The sequence below is a fragment of the Motacilla alba genome, chromosome 7 (assembly GCF_015832195.1).
Source record: "Motacilla alba alba isolate MOTALB_02 chromosome 7, Motacilla_alba_V1.0_pri, whole genome shotgun sequence".
Lineage (NCBI taxonomy): Eukaryota > Metazoa > Chordata > Aves > Passeriformes > Motacillidae > Motacilla > Motacilla alba.
In genome coordinates, this window is record NC_052022.1 from 24,111,168 (window position 1) to 24,133,480 (window position 22,313).

At 40.0% G+C, this 22,313-nt stretch overlaps 1 protein-coding gene across 1 annotated transcript in view; it reads left to right on the forward strand.

The window, feature by feature from the left end:
• The window catches only part of PPP1R1C (protein phosphatase 1 regulatory inhibitor subunit 1C), a 47,851-nt gene continuing 25,538 nt past the window's right edge, over positions 1-22,313 (forward strand). Inside the window, 4 exon segments of the mRNA XM_038141804.1 lie at positions 1-318; positions 320-490; positions 2,848-2,908; positions 21,105-21,142. Coding sequence (XP_037997732.1) covers positions 241-318; positions 320-490; positions 2,848-2,908; positions 21,105-21,142 — 348 coding nt within the window. The 5' untranslated portion in view covers positions 1-240.

Below are 22,313 nucleotides of genomic sequence, written 5' to 3' on the forward strand. Positions count from 1 at the left end.
TTAGTAATATACGGTGGAGAGATCCTCTTTTTCAAATCCCAAGGCTCCAGGCCATGCAATGCTAGTATTGCATTTTCAATTAGCTTCTGAGTGAACGCTTGGCATATGTGGAAGTGAGCCGGTACACAATTAGCTTATTGTTCCTTTCAGCTTTCTGCTGAGAGGATCTGAAGGGCTGCTGAAGAGAGGGGATAGGGGAAAAAAAAAAAGAAAATAGCCAAGGCAGTGGCATCTCTGTGGATGTGGAATACGGGAGTCGCTCGGCTGGCGCAGATTCCCGGGCTAAGTCGGGAGTTACAGCTGTTCCTGCGGAGCTCCAGCCTGGCCCTGGGGACGGCACCGGGGCGCAGGCACAGACCCAGTCTCAAGCTCCAGGCTCTCCTCTCGTCTGTCTCACCTCGGCATCACCATGGAGCCAAACAGCCCCAAAAAAATACAGTTTGCTGTGCCCCTGTTTCAGAGCCAAATAGATCCTGAGGCAGCTGAGCAGGTAAGGAGAATAAGTTTCCGTTTCGGGGGAATGGGGTGGGAAAAGGGCAAGATGTGGGTGAGCACAAGTGATACTTGTGGCCTAAAGGCTTTTCTAGCTTCTGTCAGTGAAACTGTAGATTAAATACTCTGGAGGTTATAGTGATGTTTGATACACTAAAAGAGGGAGAAGGATATGTCCTCCACCCAGAATAAGGCTTCCTCACCTTGGGTAGGTTGGTTAATGTATATTTGTTGTGCCTTTTCTGTAACTGCACTTCTACCCTAATACTTACATTTCACATAAATACACTCAATGAATACATTCTCAACAAATCAATTCAAGTGTGCTATATGTACATAAAGCAAAGCACAAAGTTCATAATAGGTACCTAACAGAAATATTGGGAAGAAGACATCTTATTTACCTTTTATTTTAACACGAGAAAATATAATTAATGTTTTGCACAATAGTCATCATTTCAGTTACTTCCTGTATTTCTCATGATTTTTTACAGTCTTTAAGTCATTTTTACAGTGTTTTACATGCCTGAAAAATATATACATGTGGAAATATGCTGTACTTATGTCCTTGTTGGAATAATATGTGTGCTATTTTAGGTTTTAATTCACTCCCAAAAGATACAGTGTGTGTGTATATATATATATATATATATATATATATATATATATATATACTGTATTGATATATATACTGTATTGATATATATATGATATATATATATGTCTCAGTACTGACATCTAAGGAGGAAAAGATACCTATTACTGTGTACAGATATGTGTAGATGTGCTTAATAAAAGGTCACAGGCAGTCTTGTGAGAAAACTGTATAAATCTTAATTAGGTGACCCAGTATATTTCTCTCTGTGCAAGTCATCCTCAACATTTGCTTCTATTTGGGTACATCTGATTTTAGACAACACCAGGGGAATATTATAACCTTGAAAGTTCCATACCAGTAGCCATGAAATTATTTGCACCTTTAGGACAGTCAACTGGTTTCCTGAATTTAATGATGTTGTGTCTCTTAAAAGGCAGAGACCTTTTCCAGAAAATGGTGAGTTGGGAGTGACCATTGAATGCAAAATATTAGAAGGGTGCAGAATTGTTGTGGGTCCTCATTCTGTCTCTAGGCACTTGTGAGCTGTGAGATGTCCATTCCTGACAGAACAGCTCTGCAATGAATTCAAGCAGAATGTGTTCTGGTGTTTTTCTGAAATCTGTGAGAACCATAGGATTAGGATTTCCTGGAATTCCCATGGCTGTTGAAATGCTGTAGCCTATTTTCTGCCTGGTATTTATGGGCAGCCTTTTTTTTTTTTTTTTTTGTGTTGTGAGTTTGATTGCAAGTGCTATACAGTTTCACTGCGGGTGTGTGATGAAATTAAAATAGTAAATTCTACAGTCAGCTACAGTTACACTAATCTAGAATAAACCCATTAACCCTGATGATGTAACTTTCCATTTACACCTCTGAAAGCAAAATTTGAACCTAGCTAAATACAGATGTTGGCTCAGCAAATAAAAAAGAACTAATGTACTGACATTGAGGTTTTGTGTCAGAATGGTTTCTAGTTTAAATGCTCCTGGTCCCTGTCTTAAATTCAATAGAATATCAGGCCTGGAGGCTTTTGTGAAGCAACACAAAGCTTTCAGTGCAAATGTGTGCATTGTAAGAGGGTATTCCAATACCATGTAGTTCAGCCACTGTTAATGGAACAAAAGTAGTTACCCAGATAAACTCTGAAGAATCGCATACAATTCAGGACTGTGTATTGGTATGTAAAATCTGCTATATTGGAAATACTCTTTTTAAGGTCTTAAATACTGGAGTGTTTTTAGTTTAAGAACTGTTACTGTAGTAACACCCATGACAACAGTTTAGAAACGAGTTCATAGGAAGGCATACCTGCAAAACTCTTAAATGCACTTGCAAAATATTGTTAATTATTACTTGAGAGAGCTATGGCAGTACTAGGTATTTGCACATACAAGCTCAGAAACTATGAAATCATCTTCCTGATGCAAAGCTAAATGTCAATAGTTAAAGATATGACTGATATTTTTCAGCAATACATATCCAAAAAAACTGAAGTCAAGATGATTACAAATCCTAAAGGTATTTTGGACAGCTCTCACCATGCCTTTGTTCTCCCTGAACAAGCAGCAGCATGACCCTGATTGCTGTCAGAGCAGACAAGCTGTCAGTAAGACAGTGAAGTGCTGCTGTTCTTTAAATAGTTTCCTTTTTGTCTTTGCCGGGTCTGTACTTTGGAGGACACCAGACAGATTTTTTACTTTGCTTTGTGTGTGTGGCAATTGATGGGCCCTAATGACTCTCCACTGGTCCTGTTACAGATCAGGAAAAGAAGGCCTACGCCAGCATCACTCGTCATCATGAATGAACACATGCCCCCAGGTGAGTGCTAACATACCTTCTAAACCACTGAACTTGTACACACAGGATTGGCTGCAAACTGGTTTGATTAACTATATGATTTTAAAAATCCAGCATTGATTTTTTAGCTCTAAATATCAAAGAACAGATCTTAGGATTGTTTGGAGTAAACCCCACGAACACAGGTAACTGCTGGCCTTCAGATAATGTCACTGATTTCACAATCATTTTTATCCTCCATGTAAATCTTTGTTATATGTAGAAGGAGAATTAATATGACCCAGATCCAGTTCTTCCATCCACAAATATTTTCTTTCCCTGGTGGAGAGCTTGGAGACCCATGAAGTCTGGCCTCTAGAGATACCAGGCTGGGTCCAGTGTGAATTCAACCCAAGGAGTCCTTTCTACAAAACAGATTCTCTTCTAATTTCCTGATAAAACATATAATGTTTTCATTATTCTTTTTCAACTTTAAATACATTATCTTCATCCAGGACTCCCCATAGAAGATTCCCTGTGGGATGGGTTGATTTGAGGTTGAGACATACTTTGTCATATAAACATGACTTCAGAAAGATTCCTTAATAAGCTGTTTGGGGAGTGTTATAAACAAAAAAAATCCACAAAAAGGGGAAAATACTTAATCCCTTGGAACACAGTGCCTACTTTATATCAAACTTTTCCTTTGTTGAGCTCTGCAACATTTTTTCCCTGCTGTATCTCTTAGTCACCTGAATCTTTTATTAAAATCTTTTTGGAGAGTAACTTTCTGTCCTGAATTTCAGGTAGTTCAGCTCTCAAAAGTTGTGCATGAATGATCTGCTTTGAACTGACTTTCTTTGCCTATATAGGATAATACTGGGATCTACACTGTCTGTGTTGCTATGGCTTAATTTAAAGCAAATTCACCTTGACTGTTAATCTCTTCTGCAATTCACTTTGTACACTTTGTACCGTCATATTTCCTTTTATAAACAGATACTTGGTAAAACACCAAATCAAAACCAAACAAAGAATAAGAACTCTTTAATTTACAGGAAATTTTACTGTAAACAAAGTGGTACATGTCTGTTATCACCTTTCCTGCAATGTTCATAATAAGTCTTTATATAAATCATTTTTATTATGAGTCAGGACTGCTGCAGGTTTCAGCCAACTTCCATATAAGCCCATGAGTTAGTATTTGTCTTCACTCACTTAGATTTGTTTATTTAGATATTATTTGTTCTTTCTAGATACTGGGAACTAATATTAATGAATTTATTATTTGGCTAAATCATAACCTTATCCTGATTAAAAATTTTCCATAAAGCCAGATAAAAATTGAAACTTTAAAAGCAGCTTCATTTTCCCCCCCTTCACCACGAGGTTCATGCAGATTTCCACAGGGGTCGCTTGCTTAATATGGGCAAGTGTTTTGAACAGGGTGTGTGCAGGTAGCTCTGCATGCCTGCTGAGTAAAACGACAGTAAAGCCAGGTTGGAAAGGCAGACAATAAGTTTACCATGGAAGTGCAAATACTAAATAAAGCCTTTGTAGTCTTCATCTTCATCTTGCAAGGTGCTGTACAGCTTCTGATACGGTTGTGTGCTTTCAACTTTCAGAGTCAGCTGGTCCTGGGGCCTCTTGACACCTTGCTGATTAAACCCCAAAATGCTGATCAGTTACTGGATTTTGAATAGAATTCAGGGGTATGCTGAATAACATTTGTCTCAAAAAATAGTATATTCATCACTGCAAATGGATGCGGTTAATTAAAAAAAAAAAAAAAAGTAGGGGTGCTGACTTGACAATCCAACAAATTTCTACAGAAGTGTGATTCCCTAGAACAATGGGAAAACTAAGCAGTAGAGAATTCCAGTGATCCTGACAGAGCCACCCTTTTTTATTAGAGCTGGGCTAAATGAGAGTCCTGTCCCTTGAATTTTACCCACTGGAGTATTCCACTTCCTTCACTAGGAGCAAGGAGCTAGTGAAGGATATGCTTCCAAGAGTTTGAAATATATGTCCCAATGCAATCCTAAATGTTTGGATGCCCCTACAAAGTTTACTCAAATTATCCAAACTTCTCTCCTTTTTGAAAACCAGAGACAGGCATACTCTGAGAACCAGACTTTTCTGTAGCCTTCTGTTACAGCTGCTTCTGATTGCAGCTGGGAAAAAATAAAAAAAGAAAAAAAAGAAAAAGTAGCATATTTGTGGTATTCTGGTGTTCTGCATGCACACCCATCTGGAAACCAGAAGGCAATAAAATGTGTTTGGACATTTAAGAACTTCATCATAAATTCAGCTTGAGTTCTTCTGTAAAAGATCTAAAAGTTGTTTTCTATTAAGTCTTTTCATCCATCCCTGATGCCTGTTACAGCTTTGATAGGGATATGTCTTCACCTATTTAGGTCAGGTCAATTGTGCTATAAAGTGAAGATGGAATATCTACTAAGCCTAAGTAATTTTAAACCAATCACAGCTGCTCAAAACCTATAAGAAGAGTCTGCTTGACTTCCTTGCTTTCAAGGAGGCAGTGTCAGACCACACTGAATGTTTTAAAGTCAGGTGATAAATGTGACTACAGGAGCTCATATCCAGCCTGTAGCATCATTGACTCTCACATTTCCTCATGCTCACTCTGGTTGGCATCATATATAAGTGCAATCACAGTAAGCAAAAGAGAAATTTGAGTTGCAGCAGCAACAGTGATTGCAGTGGACAATTTGACCTTGTGAAGCAACATAGCAATGAAGAAACCCTTAACTCTACCTGCAAGTTCTGTGCAAAGTGCTCTTAGATGGGTTGTGTCACATTTGAGCAGAGAAACTAGCACTAGCAAACTGAGACTTGAGTTATGAAGTCGCTTTAATCTATTGTGCTTCAGTTGCCATCAGTGGAGCTGTATTTTCTGAGCATCTGATGTTTGATTTTGTTATAGCAAGTCAATTTACTTTTATTTGAAATTATAAGACTCTTTTACTATCTGGGAAGGCAAAGACAAGTATAACGTGAGAGAGCTACACAAATGGGCAGCATCTCATCCTGTGAGAGTGGTGAATGGGTTAATGGGGTAACCCACTTGCATCCTGCTCTAACCACAGTTGTTCTACACCTGCCTTTTATAAAAGGAACAGAAGCACATGCTTAGTTTTAAAGACATATTTAACTATTACACTAGTGTTGAATCCAAAAATTGTTAAAACTCTCCTGCTTCCTTTTCCCCTTGCAATATCCTTGGAGTCAACGGAAACTGAGCATCACCATCACAAGCAGCCTTTTCTGTGTGTGCACAACCTCCTGTCTCCATGCCCAGCATAGCAGAAAAGATGGGAATATCAATTCTTATTAGCTGAAATAAAAGTCTGAGCATGCTTTAAAATAGCAGAATATCATAATGCAACAGCTCAAGAAAAAGCTGGTGGCAGAGTAGAGAACTGATGGCTGAGGGAAGAAAGCACGTCAGACCACAACTCAGGTTTAATGCCATTAGGGCTCGCTTTGATCAGAAAACAATGCCAGCGTTCCTGTACAGACTGGCTTTGTCACAGAGCCAAGACAACATCAAACAGTCCGGCTGGCAAAGGCTCTTCAACTTATGTCAAAGTGTTCAGTCTTCTTGAAGCATTGGAATATGGCTAAACATTAGGATGAACTTCTGTATATCTAAATCTTCTATGTATTTGCTATTTCCAACTCCCCTTTCTGCTTTGTTGCCTGTTTTGACTTCCTTGCTTGTAATGTAAATGTTACTCTGTGTTTAGAAACACAGCTGCCTTTTCGGGCTTTGCAAATCTCATTTCAAAGCAGTAAAGATGTATTTTCACTGCAAAAGCAATATAAAACATACCTTCCCAGTGTAACACAGTACATCTGAGCTTACTGAATGCTGGAAATCATAACTTGAAGAAAAGCAATCTGTACCTGTCTCTGAACCAGGAAGGTGCTCGCAGCTTGTGTTTGACATTTAGCAGTTTTGCTTTCTCATTCCTAACTGATTTTTGGTTATCCAGAAAGGTTCCATGCCTTTCAGCTTACTGTCACTTCCCCAGAGCTCTGCTGAGATGCCTCATGGGCAGTCTCAGTATTTAGTGCAGCAGCAAACAACACAGCCAGGTGAGTGGTGGAAGGAAAATCTGTCCTTACACCTTTGTCAATTCCATGACAACCCAAAGTAGTTGAGGTTTTAGTGCTAAATTGGTTTTAGACACTCCTGGACTCTCCCTCCACAGTAAATCTCATTACCACAGACAGATGTGCTTTTCTGCTGATGCAAACTGTACCAGCACCACATTCTTGATGGGATTAACGTGAGTCACTTTGCCCAGCATTAAGGTTTGTGACTAATATGAGTTGGATCATGCTTCTAGGTGAATGAATGTGTTTGGGTTTAGATCTAATGATCACATATTTTTTTCTTCCAAGACAAAATAAACTGAGCTCAAGAAAAGACCTACTTAGTAGGAGGCAGGTGTTTCTGAGCATTGTCAAGCAGTTCTGCTATACTTTCTCCGGGAAAAATCTCAGCAGAAAACTCTTGGTCTCAGAGTTCATGGAAACTGATATGTTTTTCAAACCATTGAGATTCTGGTAGGACACACTGCTTGCTTTGGTCCAAGAACTAGAGAGTGAGTAAGCCAAATAGCAGCTGTTTTCAATTGCAAATTGAGGCTTCTAATGTGGTAATAGAGCAGTCAGAAAAGCAGTACATGAATAAAAACTGTCATTAGCTGTATTTTTTTTTGGTCAAAAATGTTGTTCTTTCTATATGCTAAATGTATATGCCATTTAAGTATTCTGTCTGTTTTTATATCAGTCCGGGAGTCTGTGGAGGTATTTCAGTAACCAATGAAAAACATTTGTGTCCCCTCACAGCAGAGGGCTGGTACAGCCCAGTGTACACTACCCATGGCACCAGGATGTTCAGAGATTAGGCACATCTTGTCATGGTAGTGAGGGCCTTCCTGTGCTTTCAGCCTGTGCTGGAAAGGACTATCTGACACAGTCAAACAATGAAATATGTAAATTAAACATTGTGTAAGACCTGACAGGTGACAGGGCTTCCAGAACAGAGATAAAAATGTCTGTGCTTGAAAATATCCTGCTGTTTGCAGGATGACGTGTGACTGCAAATGTTCAGGGGCAGTCAGCATCCCTTTTTCTTACCTATATACACTATGCTGACATGCTTTTTCATTTGGATTACTCTGAATTTATTCTGCTGTTCAGACCCACAGTAATTGACAAATACAAACATTCTCTGTGAATATTTTAGCAGTTGTGTAAACCATACAGTGTGAAACCATAGGAAACATATACTATTTCATGTAGAGGCCAAGTAGAGTCTGGGCTGTCTCTTCAGCCAGTAAACAGTGAAGGGTCTGACAGCTACACAGGGACAGTCAAAACAAAAAGCTGTTATGTGTGTTCTGGTCAAAATTCACTTATTTTACTGATTTTTCCATGTTTATTTTTATCCATGCTTCCTTCATTTTCAGTATTTATTGATTGACTGTACAGGTACATTTTACATGACCCATATAAGCTAGTTTCTCCTAGTTGGCTGAAGTGAGTAAATTCAGTCAAAACAAGAATGAGTCACTCCCATTCACCTGAGCCTACTGTCCTTCTGTGAGATGGGGCAGTGCAGGGTGCAAACACTGCCTGGGAAAGCTCTGGAGGATGGAAAGAGAGGTTGGATATTCACAATCAGGACTCAGATTTAGTGCCTACATCAGAGAACTGACGCAGCTGAGAGGGCATGAAGCCAAAACCCCAAAAGCTTTACTTGCTCCCAGTATGGATGGAATTGCATGAATCCATTACTCTTGTTCCAGCCTTGAATACCCAAGAAATGAATTGAAACATTTTTTTATTTACCAGTGCAGCTAAACTCCTAAAGTGTACCATGATTTCACTTGGTCCTCCTGCTCCCTGCCACCCATTGGTTTTGTGTTGGAAGGGTCAATGTCCGTGGAACTATCTGAGAGTGAATGTGGTATTTTTAGAGGCTGAACTTTGTACTCTTCATCTGTTTTCCTTGTTCCTTATACAAAAGCACCATAGAAACAGCCTTCTTCCACCCCAGGAGATTATTTGCAAATTATTTTTAATATACATGGCTTCACATTACAGCTCTCCAGCTGCTTGATCACTCAGCGTCAGGCCTGATAAGCGTTTGGAATGTTTACATTTGTTATCACCTCTGCGTGTACGGCGCGACAGAGCCGTGCCCAGGGCAGGGAATAGCATGGGCATGGCTGCCTGACCTGCTGAGGAAGTCAGCTGGACAGATTCTAACTCCATTGCATTCATAAAGATAAATATTTTGCTCTCTGTAAAGCGGAGCTCTTTACAGGCTTGCACTGTGCCAAATACTCGTGCACCTCATGTAGATTGTTCTGAGAATTCAGAATAGATGGTGAGTTTCCCAGTTAAAAAATGAAATGCCTAGGTGTAATTACTTCTTATAGTCAAAACACTTAAGTTATATTTAATACAACTACATGAGCATACAGTTTGGGGTGTCTATGGCATTTTAAAAAAAGACTTTGAGTCAAAGCATGTCTAGTTTACCCTGTGGCAAAGATTCTGGTTTTTCTGGGGAGAGAGGTGTTTAATGGAAAAAAAAATCAGAGAATATTTGAAATTGAGTCTATTTAAACATAATAAGATAAAATTTTAAAAATAAGAATATCAAGATAAAATTTTTTGAGATTATGTTTAAACCAAACTTAATTAACGTGCTACTGCTGATATTTTCAATGTATTTTAGTTCACATCAGGTAATAAACTAAAATCCATTAATATATGTTTCAGCCTTGCTGAGGGGAAAAGAATACAACACAGGTTTTTTCTGACCTCTGCTATTTAGTACTTAATGCAGCCCTCATTTACCATGGTGACGTGTGCGGAATAAATAGATAATGCAGATAGATGAGAGAGAATCCAGCTTTTAGCACTAACCTCATTATGTTCAGAATATTGGGAAGGGGTTGCACTTAAAGCATCAATCAAGGTAGCCCATTTATTGAGCTTTTAGAGACAGAATTTAACTCTTTATGCGGCATAACTGAAGTTGCAACTTCACTTCAAAATACATCAAAAGTGAGAATTTAATGAATCTGGACCTAAAGCTAGTAGAGACTAAAAAAATTGAACCTATCAGTCCTGAAAGGCTTTCCCAGCTGCAGAAGGCTGCAGAAACTCAGTGAGAGTGAAGGGAGCTGTACAGCTTGGCTTTATTTTCTTGTGAGTCTGGGCTGCCTGTGTCATCAGCTGGTGGAAATAAGATCTGATGGACCAGCCCAGTCTCTTTTTACAGTAACCAAAGCAGTTCTGGGGTAGAATTAAGCTTTATGTCTATTGAAAGGGCCTCTGTTTTCTCCTTCTCCCCTTCAAAACTTCTTATTCCTGCATCTGTATCTAAAAATCACTTCTGATTTTTTTCTCAAATGTCTTCGCTGGAGGATCAAGAGACTATCAGAGCAGCAGAATGAAGCACAGTGACCTGCTCCTTCCTTGTTCATGTTTTCCATGGGATACCCAGCATGCAGATGTCTCACATAGTATTGATGTCTTGGCATTATTCATCTTGTGGAACCAAACTGCACCAACAGAGCCAGCAGTGTCAAGCAGATGAAGGTGCATTGTAAAAGTTGTGTTTTTACCTGAGGCCATGTCCTTCATTCTGATAAGACGAGCAAAGTTACACAGCAGATGAACAGGCAGATTGAAGTTCAATACAGCAGTGAGCTCTATTGCACCCTTCAGTATGCCTTATCCTGGATCCTGGACACTCCATAACCTGCACATTTCTGCACTGAGCCTCCACCACTCAGTGACATGTATAGCATTCCCTTCAAGTCTTTCTGAAGTTCCTGCCATAGCTGTTCTCAGGTAGTGGTAGAAAGCAAAGATTTGGATGAGCCTGTCCTGCTCTTTCCTTGGCCAGCTCCACAGAGCAGCTTCTCTGGGATCCGCTGAAGCAGCTGAAGCTCTTGTTCTGCCTTTTCCCTTTTGTGTTAGGATCTGCAGGGCAGCTGCACAATCAGAGAGCCATTTCACCTAAAAGCCCAGTTGGTTTGAGAGCAACACCTTTGCATTACTAAGTGCTAGTTTGGATCCTTTTCTCTTCCAATTTGAATTGTGCTGAGGAACCAAAAGAGGGGGTTGGGGGGATGGGGGAAGAAACAGGGGGTAGGAGAGAAAAAAGAGTTTTCCCTTTAAAGAATTGTGACCAGGAAGATTTTTGATCCTAGCCAACATTAGGTTTTTACTGTCTGTTTTTGAAATACAGTAGACAGCAAGCAGGCTGTTACTGTTAAGAGGTGTGCTTTCAAGCCCCCTGAAATGCTGGTGCTGGTGTGGGACTTAGGCTTTAATGTGTGCAGCACATCCCATAGGAGCATGTGGCTCATTCCAAAGGAATCACAGCAAGGTGTTCCTGACTGTGACAGTACAGATGGAGATGTATAAAACAAAAGCCACGGTCCCCTCTGCCTCTGGTATGCAGTAAGGTTAGTAGAAATTCTGAAAAATGCCTCTGGAAATTACAGCTGACTTATTCTGAGCTAACAATGATTGCCCTGGGCTGTTCCAGCCCACCTAGTTGTGCTTAAGGCAAGAATGAGACTATGGAACCTGGTTTTGCTGACTCTTTGACAGCCTGGAAAACCCAGCAATAGCTTTAAAACTGATATTTACATCTTCTTTTTTTTTGCAAAAAGGGGTCCTAACCCCCAAGAAGAACTATTATTAGTAGCTGACTTGATTCCCATGTAAGATGATACACGTATGTGAGGAACTCTCTGCATGTGCATTCTAACCACAAGCAAGCCACAAGCAGCTGGCCAGGACTAGCTTTACAAAGCATTCTTAGTGAAATCCTTGAGGTATTATTCCAAAAGGAAGGAAATTGCTAAGACAGCAATAATAATCACTGGCTAAGGAAAAATTTTATTGTTTTTTATGTTTTCTTCTCCCATGGCAAATGTCACTTTCCAGAATGTACAAACACATTCAGATAGGGTACATTTTAAATGGTTTTATGAGCTATAGCATGCTAAGAAATGTTTGGCTGGGGTTTCTTTGGTTTTGGCTGCTGCTGCTGGTTTTTATTTTAGAGCTTAGAATATTCCTACAGCTCCCAGCCAAGAAAGGAACCACTCACAGTGATGGCATTTGCAGCTGCAACACTGATACAAAGAGTGCGATCGGTGGGTCAATTCTGAGCCATTTTCCATCCCAACTGATTCCTGTGCATGAAGTTATTAGAAAATGGTTTAGAAGTTTATCCTGGGATTTGCTAGCACTATATTTCTGGTAATAATGAATTTTACTTCATGATCTTTGTCTCAGTATTGTGTTTAGATCTTCAGCCTCTTCAGTCATTTGAACACAGACTGAAGCTAAAGCAAGCAAGCAGACAGAAAGTAGCACTTTACTAATACTCTGCAGTGTCACTGATGGGCTCACAGCCCTGGGGAGGTGTCTGCTCAAGGTACCTCCTTCTGAATTTGAAAGTACTTAATGACACCCTTAAGTCTTTTCACAAACCAATAACATTTTTATGACTACATCAATGTACAAAAAGAATTCCAAGCTGCTTGGGAAGTTTTTTGAGTATGAGCATTGGGTGCATTTGGTTAAACAGCAGCAATCATTAACAAGAAATTTAGTAGTCTGGCAGTTTGTTTTACCTCGGGATATTCATTGCAGACTCGTGTTTCTGCTCTTGGAACCTGTTTCTCTGAGTATTTGCTAGCAGCTTCTCGACAGCTCTGGCCTTCTAACCTCTCAAAAGCCTTTCTTATCTCCACTGCTCTCCTATTTCCTTCATGTGAGTCTTGTCTCTCACTGCCAGGTTTCAGGCCAGGTGAGAGTGAGCCATGAGTGTGGAAATTGCCCTTTGTCCATACAGCAAAGATGCAATCTTTATTGATGTCTGTCATGTCAGAATAGCCCCTATGTCAATGTACCCTCACAATGAGGTGAGTTCTCCTTCTACACAGCTGGACAACCTTGAGATAACATTTTGTGATTTAGGTCTACCTTGCAGTCTTTGTCCCTTGCCTTGTTCTCTATGGCTGTGAAAGTCTGATTTTCTAAAGTTTCCTTGTAGTTTAGTTTGGCCCACCAGCACTGCTTGGGGCACCCAGAGATGATGGCTGTCCAGGTCCCTTCTGGTTCATGCCAGAAAATCTCTATCATCCTGGTTTACATTGATTTGCTGCAAGAATAAGGGATTCTTTTTCCAATGTGTGTTTCAATATAAATGGGAGATTTTAATCATTCTAAGTAGCTGTACATAAAAGGGTCATATGTAGGCCATCATGTATCTTTTAAGTCTTACTTTACTCATTTTGAGACCTGAGGTCACCAACAGCTTTCCTGATAGATCAAGGATTTTAAATTTCACATCAGTAATCTCAGCAGTTTTCTCCAGTTTGTCTCATTTATTTTTACTTATTTGAATGTATTAACCTGGCCCTTCAATGGCTTAGTGAATATTGAGATGACTGTTGCTACTTAGTTTAGAAAATGAGCAAGAGTTTTGACTAAGAGGCAGTTTATGTATGGCTGAAGTTCTTTCCCAGTTGCACTAACTCTAGAACTATTTGGTAAATGAGAAAGTATTTTGCCTTTTCTCTTTTTTTTTTTTTTTAACCAGTTCATGCTGTATATATAAGATAAAATACTGACTTTTAAGTCAATGGCAAAACTTGCTGTTGCTTAAGAGCTAATAAAGTCAGTGACAGAAGTCAGTCTTTCCCTTCTCTCCAACACTCCCCTTTGCCCAGTTTGTTTTGCCGGTGCAGGATTTGCACTGAGCATGTGTTGAACTCCCGTGGGACTCATTTTGCCTGTAACACCACTCAGCTCCCCTTGACAGCCAGCAGAACCAGGCACTGATGAACTCCTCTTTGCCAAGGGTCAGAGCACAGCAGACACCCCAGATTTCTGATTGAGCTCAACTCTGTCATGCTGGAAACAGAAAGAAATACTTTGCTGTTAAATAAGTGGTTACTCTTTGGGATGAGTAAATTTTAGGGAGCTTCAAAGCAGTGTGGAGGCAAACCCTGATGCAGAGCTCCTGCCCTCAGTGACACCCTGTGCTCCTGCCAGCAGCTCCTCCCAGCTCTGATGCCAGGAGCCCACACTGGTCAGCTGCAAATTACATGAAAAGTTTGGCTCAGAGTCACTCCTGGAAATTAGCTTAGAGGTTTTTTTTTTTGGTTCAGAAAATGTCTCATCTGAGAGACCAAAAGAAAAAATAAAGGACTTACCTCCTCCTGGTTAATCTTATTTAGTCAGTCATTCTTTAGAAGCTGTCTCCATTTCCTTCACCAAAGAGGAGTTTGTGCTGCTTAGAAAGCAACTAGAAGAAAGTATCTTCAAGCATTGTTTATATTGTGAATTAAAGCAAATCTTTACATTAGTTGTCCAAACAGAATGTTTATATCATGCACGTTTCTCCCTGGGTTGATTATCTCTCTGGAAGACCTGCCAGCTCTGGAATTGTCCCCATATCCAGGACTTCACATCAGGAGCTCTATTGCCAGTGCCTTGCTCACCTGACCCTCTCTCATGGAGCAGGACAGGGCCTCTTGTGTTTCAGAAAAAGAAAATTCTGCATGGAACTATTCTTTTCATGACAGCTTTTTCCACAAAACCTGTTTTATGTCCAGTCACTCAAAGTCAGGGCAGTATCAGAATAAAGCCTTACTGAGCTGGCAGCAACTGGAAGGCCACAAAGTCAGGCAGAAGTGCAAGACCAAGACAAGAGGCAAAAAAATAAGTCCTTTTATAAGAAGGGAGAAAATAATCACGTTTTAATTCTCTTTCAAAATATGTTTTGAGAAGCGGTATTTACTTTATGGTACTTGTTTAGGATTTGTCCTGTATTAATATTTATAATGTATTTTAGAGAGGGAGAATGAAAAATTTGGAAGAGAAATGGTTAGGAGAAGGATGACTGTTGTGCCTGTTGTAATAACTCATGATTGCTCTGTGGTAAGGCTGCAGACCTTATTCATCACTCTTGTATTCTAGTTTCATGCCAGTGAAATGAGACTGATTTCCATGAGTCTGGCATGAAACTGGAATAACAAGGTGGTGAATCAGGCAGTATAATTCCTTTCTGAGAATCATGTGACGTAAACAATACATTCAGATTCACATTTGAGGTTTGTAATGTCTCCAGCTTCTTCCAAAATAGATTATGTTTACCAGAATGCAAGTTTTAAAGAAATTTTGATCTGTGTAGCTTGTGAAAGGTGGTTTTATTTCATATTCTTATGGCTGTGCAGCTTAAAGTGGGTCCTTAGATTGTGTATGATCAGAGATGTTTGGATCAGATGCTGCTGTGTGCATCAGGAGGAAAATGATGATTGTTCTTTTCATTTAGTGGCTGACTTTGAGCGCTCTGAGGAAGGATTTGGTCTAACAAAGGAGATTGTAGCCCCTAGTCTCAGTACTCCTAATGGCTACTTGAATATTGAAGGTGGGAAATACAGGGTTGTTTAGAAAACTCATTTATCTGGGAAAAAAAATTAAATGTCCAAAGAGCAGATTCATTTGGCCTGCAGTATTTTAATGAAGTATGAGGGGCTGGTTACAGACAGGAGCTAGCTGGGAAAAGCTGTGCTATGATCTCTGAGACAGAGGGACAAGAGGTCCCTTGGTGACAGCGCTGTCAGCACAGTGTGGGACCTTCCCCAAACTACACACCTGAGCTGCAAGCGCCTGACAGGGCAGATAGGCATGCAAATGCCTCTGTGTATAGCAAATTCCTCTCTGCCCTATGTTTTCATTAATGCTTGCTATACAAATCTTGTTATTAGTGCTCCCTCAAGGGCCAGGCAGTAATTTAGATGCTGATTAGTGAGTGGGATGCAGCAGCAGCAGCGCAGCACACGCTCTCTCTTGTCAGCACTCGAGTGAGGAGGGGAGCAGAGCTCCCAGCTCCGCCTGCCACAGCAGCTGCATTCAGGGCCTAATGAGCTCTTCTGCAATGGGAATATTTTCAGAAACACATACTCACTCCAGGAGGGCTTACCAGGATATTTCTTTGTAATTAAATGTAATGACATCTAAACCCATAGTCAAGTTCTCATTGATAAACACTGGCAAATAAAAACTAGCAAGAGAAAATCCAACAATTAGCTATGTAAGCATTTTTATGATGGTCTTTTCTGAATTTTTTTCCTTTACCTACCTCAGTGGTTTAGTAAAAAGTGGTGAGATGCTAGCTGATGTGGCAACATGTAGTTAGGACTCTGGCAAAAAGAAAACATTAAATACTTTTTGATCTTGCTATGTCTTCTAGAAGAAAGGAAAAGTAGTTGTGATAGCAGAAAAAACAAGTATTATATCAGTCAATTTCTAAATCAGAGTTCAGTGAGCTTGTTTTACAAATACCAATGGCTCATACAGATGATGGTGGTCAAACACCGGTAAACTGGTGGATCAAAAAATATTTATTTTCTTTTACTGGTGGAGAAATTGAAATGTGAAATGACTGAAACATAATTTTCAATTTTTTTTCTTTTTCTGCCACTAAATGGCAGGAGAATGAAGGATTATTTCCTGGTTTTAGTTTCTAAAATTGCCTGAGTCAAAATCTATCAGCCTCCTGTGATTTTTATCTGCTGAGCTATGTTTTCCCAAAGAAAATTCCAAACTCTTTACAAGAAGCTTTCTCCAACAATTATACCAGCCTCTTACTGAGTTTCTTTTGTGTAAAAACTGGCCTCTGACCTGTTCTGTTTCTCCAGTGCCTGACTGAAACCCCACAGGAAAGGCTTTTATTTGCTCTTGCTGAGAGGAAAGCAAGCAAGGTACTTAGCTGGATGAGATAAGCCTTTGCTGGATGAGACCTCTGCAGAGCCCATGGGTGATATCAGAGGCCAGCTCCTTTAAAACAGGTCACCTCTCACCCTGCATGGCTGCTCCAAGTGCATTAACATTGTCCAGGGGGAGAAGCAAGGCAGATGAATTTTGATCTCACTCTAAAATGACCACAAAGCTTCCCCCAGCGCAGACACGATGTTTGCACAGCAGTGGGGATCCGTGGAAGGAGTGATCTGCACCACCAAGCAGATCTCATTCCAGCTGCAATCAGCCTCTTCCTCTGGGTTCTTCCCTGGCTTCAGATGAGGACACCTTTGGGGGAGCTCAGCTCCTTCTATCAGCTGGGCTGGGGGATGCGCCGATGAAGATTCAGAGCTCAGCTAACAGCAATGTTTGGGACACAACCCCCTGGGGCTTCTTCAGCCTATTTTGGCAACATAGCTGGGGCCAGATCTTGCAGGTTTCCCTGCAAGTGGATGAGGTTTTGCCCTGGGTAAAGGCTAAAGCTTAGAACTCTGGTTCTGAAAGAGGTCTGTGCAGGCTGATGGGCTCTCAGAAGGGACTTTCCTTAGAAAAACTAAGGCGTTGTTTCAGAAAGTCTGTGCACAGGTCTGAATTGATGGGAATACCTTTTAGACTGAACCCTTCATTGCATATTTATTTATCTGAGGATATAGAAAAAAAGCCTTAAGTCCTGTTTATTTTGCCAGGTGATGCTCCAGCCTACATGAGGTAAGGTTCACACTAGGCTCAAACATTATTCACCCAGCACAAGGGAAAGTCCTTGACTGCTTTTTCCTCAGCATGGATGTAAAGAAGTCTTTAAACAAAGCTCCAGTCTTGTTTTTACTTACCTCCATTTGGGTATGTACAAACCCATTCTCAGGTCTTCATATGATTTCTATTACATTTCTTTAAAACAAAACCACAAAAACTGTCAAGAAATTACTTGACTGATTAGAGTCCTGTGAGTAATTAGAGCAGCCTAGAATAAGTTACGCTGGAAAAAAGCTGTATGTTGAGATTTGGAATACAATACAGCTATATTGTGTTCTGTGAACAATGTTATGGTCTGTGAGGAAGGAAAATGGAATATCATTTTCTCCCTTTCTAGCCCCAAAAAAGAGAGCAAACCTGTAGAAAGAAGTTACCTACTGAGAGCTAGGGGTTTGTTTAATGCATAAGAGAAACAGCTGATCTCTTCATGCTCTCCATGATAGAAACATGAAAAATGAATTGCTCGTTCTGTATAACTAAGGTTTTTTTTGCAAGTGTAGTTCTGCCTGCACAGCACTCAGCAGACAAATCAGAGATCACATTCGGATCTTTGTGATTTAGTGCGTGATTATTTCCTGACCCTTCTCAAGATGACTTGATGCTCTAAGAGTTCACTAAAGAAATTCAGTTTATAATTGTCAATGGGTTTGAGAGGGGAGTGGGAGATGTATGGCTTGTTTGGCTTCCAGTGGTAGAAATTTCTGATTTGTAGTTGGTAACTGACGATCTTTTTTCTTACATTGTACCTTCCATTCTCACAATAAAATCTATTGTCACAGAGATTTTCTACAAGATCTCTTGATGCCAGTACTGGCCTTTTGCAGCATTAATTCATTAATTCTTTCATTTACTCTCACAAGGATGTTTTCCTAGTAAGACTGCTGTAACAACATGCTTTCATAAACTTAATTAAATTGTGTTATGAAGTAGCTTTATAAAGCATTATAAGTTACACTGGAAAACCCCTCTTTGTCCAAGGAAGAGTGCTCACACAATTATTAATGCAATCCTTCAGTTAGACCAAGATGCCTCCAAGTATTTGGGCAGGCAGAGAACTCCTGACTGAGCTCCAGCCCACACTGCACTCCAGCTCTGCTCTCTCTCATCCCTAAATTTCCCCTTTTACTGTTGGTACAATGTCCCTGTAATGTCCCTGTCTCTTATTACTACTTCAGTTACTCACAAGCTCTTCTATCTTCTATGTTCCCCTTGCATTTCTTCTCCTCTTTGTCCTCCATACACAGAGGATTTGTTTATTTTATCCCCTCTGCCTCAGTCTATGGCATTCTGGGATTTAGGCTTCCCTTGTTCCCATTCCTTGTCACCTCTCCTTAAAAATCTGTATTCTTGATTGAGTCTCATCCATCAAGAAACCTGTGAAAAATTAGCATGTGTTCCTCCTTCTGTCCTCAAAAAGAAACTCATGTCAAAATGTACCATTGCCCAAACTTCACCTCCAGCCAGCTGTACCTTTCCCTTCATCTCACAACTCACTTGAAACACTTCATGGCTCCTGCCTGGAGTTTGTATCTGTCCGTCCCTTAGGTTGCTTTCCAATCTCTGTTTACTGATTTGGAAAACTGTTTGTTTGTGTGATTTTACAGGTTGTTCTTAAATGTCCACATTGTCTGATGCTTCTCATTGGCACTATTTGCCCTGTGGAAATGAATGGTTTCTCTAACTCCACACAGGACCAGTCCTTATTCCCAAAGTTGCCTGTCATATAAAGGCTGCTGAGTGAAGGGAAAGGCTGTAAATGTTGCAGTGCTGACAATTTTCATGTCACATCACTCAGAACACTAAATGTGAGAGCCAACTTGGAGTTGTGCACATTCTCAGGATCAAGACCTGAAACACAACAAAGCTACTGATGTCAGGTTTTGTTCCTTATGCAAGCATCAGCTTGGGTTTACAAAATATATTTTTAATCTGGGCAAATTTAGATTTTCAGGAAGGAATGGGATGTAACTTACTCCTCATTGTTCTTTGCTGAAAGTCCCTGATTTATTCAAATTTCAGCATAGAAGCTAAATCCAGTATCCTGAATAATAATAAAAAAAAGTCTAATGTTGACTAATTGATGTGTTGGTATGCAACCAATAAGAAAGACTGCAAGCCATAAATAATCACCCATTTAACCAGCCTGGCTTCATACCCCAAACTGTTGCATGGGCTGGAATAGACACTTCTATTCTGAAATAGATATTGCTATACTTATTTACAGGTAGGGAAGTCCAGGAGGAGATCAGCGACCTCACCAAAGTTCACACAAATGTCAATGGCAGGAAACTCCTGATTGTGCTGTCTAATTCTGTATCTGTGGGATATTCAGTATTCAGCCCTGTTTTCAACTACACTTTTTAACCCTGAGTATGAGTGATTTGAATATCTTTCAGAGAGACATAATGGGAAATACTTATATTGAAAAATCTAGTAAATCAATTAATGTTTGCAAGATGCACAGAGACAATGGTAAAGGATGTGATAGAAAATCGATCGATCCAGCTGCATGGACTGGCTTGTCCCCTCATGCACAGCACACCACAAGAGGCCAATATCTAGAGAATAAGTCAGATGAAATTGTATTGCCTAGCCTAATTCTTTGCTCAGACCTATGGTTACAGATCTGTCCCACCCCAGTGAAAATTGCATACTGATATCTGCCAGTGGAAAATTTTAGAAGGCCCATTGCAACAGTGAGAGATTGATGTCTATATTTTTAATGACATTTTATTCTAGGACTCCAAACTACTGTTTATTAAATATCCTGCATGATCTTTGTCAAATATTTGCGAAATCATCAGCAGAAGACAGATATTTTCTGGCCATTAGCCACATGAATACAACAGCAGCAAAATAATTTGGCTCACACAAAAACTGGTTATGTGCCATGGTTAGGAAGAACCTTGAGCCTCCTCTGTGTCACACCATCTTAGTTGTTTATACAGATTCTCAGACACACTTATTTTTAATAGAAGTCTCAAGTTTTGCCAATTCTGCCATACGTATAGTCTAAAGCAAATTAAAGCAAAAAAAGTAAAAAGTTTCAGGAAAAATTTCAGTATGGTAATGTAATAAATTTTTTAAGGTGAAAGATTGCTCTTTGTTGAGCTTTGTTTTGTTAATTTTACATATTACTGCAAGGCACTTTTCAGCACCAGTATTCATGTATCAATAGCTTACCTGAGGTGAAGTTCTTATTATTTGAGTGCAGTAGAACCCTTTTGAGTTTACTTCCCACCATTTGCCAACCGCAGAAGAAAGCTCAGTCCCTGGGCAAAGCAGCCCTGTACCCTGACAGCCCCAGTTGCAGAGCCCTGCTGCCAGCCAGGACAAAGGGCCTGCTGCTGAAGGAACTCCATTGCTCACTGTTATTCACTGACAAAAATGGGAGTTAAGTGCTTCCGATGCAGTGCTTATGTCTAAATGCTAATCAGGGCCTCTGGCTTTCTGAGACAGACAAATGAGAAAGAAAAGCTGTAAATTAGAAGGTTAATTTCTTATTTACAGCAGTGCTGTAGGTTCATGGCAGAGTTACAAAAGTTAGCACTGAGAAATGCTTCTGTATTCACTTTTCTCCTTTCATACATTTTTTTTCTAGAAAAAGATGAGAAGAGAACAAACATCTCACAGGCAGAGGTAAGTGATTTTATTTTTTTTTAAACATACTTTTTGTTAAAATAGTTCTATTGTTAAAAACTTTCGGAAACTCACTGATTCATCCCAGGGGATACTTTTATTTACACTGTCATGCCATCTGCAGTAGCACATCATTTTCCAAGCAGGGCTGTGTAAAGCTGTGTTGTGTGTTCTGCCAGCTCCCTGTAGCAGAGAGCTGGGTGAGGCAAGCTTCCCCTCTGCCTTGCTGCCATGCCCTGTCAAAGCACAGCAAAGCCAAGGGGAGTCACCCTGCCAGTTCACCCCAGCCAAGCCTTGCTGTGGACCTGCAGGTCACTGCTGGGCACAAACACCTCTCCACTCTCTCCATCACTTGTCAAGCCCACAGCAGGCAGTGCAGTCATGTTGCCTGCGCAAGAGTTGAAAGCTGGCTCCTCTGATCTCATTTTCTAGCCTCCCCTTGCATGGTTCCTCCAATTCCCTGATCTCTTTCTCCTTCACCCACTGCTCAGAGCAGCGGGCAGCACCTTAAATAGCAGCAGGAGGTATTGATTGGTTCAAATTTGAACTCCAATACAAACATATAAAGATTTACTGGTATAAGCTTCACCAAGCTATCCTATAGTGTTTATAAATAACTTTCTCTTTCCAAAGAAGACAATATTTTATTTATAAATGTTATCATTCTATCCTCTGTGATAAGCTAAGTTAGTAGGATTAGCCCTACTTGTGTGAAACATGTCTCAAATGTTCCAAGAAGAAATAGATCTGATTAAAATTAATTGTGTATATATCTGGCATTTTTAGCAAATGTTTGGGTAAGGCAACATCATTACTACAACTAGAAATTGATAAAATGAGTGGGGGAAAAAAAGCTTGGTCACAGTTTTTCCTTAACCTTTTGGTTAGGAGTGTGATATGGTGCTTATGTCTTCCAAAGCTAGCTGAGGGTGTACTGTATGTACAAGGACCATAAAAAGGACTTTCTTATCCTTTTTATGTAGACAAAATTCATGTTGGTATAATATTGACACCAATTTAGCTGTTTTCATTTTGCAGAAGCTGCTCTGCTTGAGCACTGAATATACTCCAGTTTGATATGATGAAGTAATACTATTATTACTCTATGTGTATTGGGATCATATAATAATACTATTGTTACTCTATGTGAATTTTAGTGCCATTACTTTGG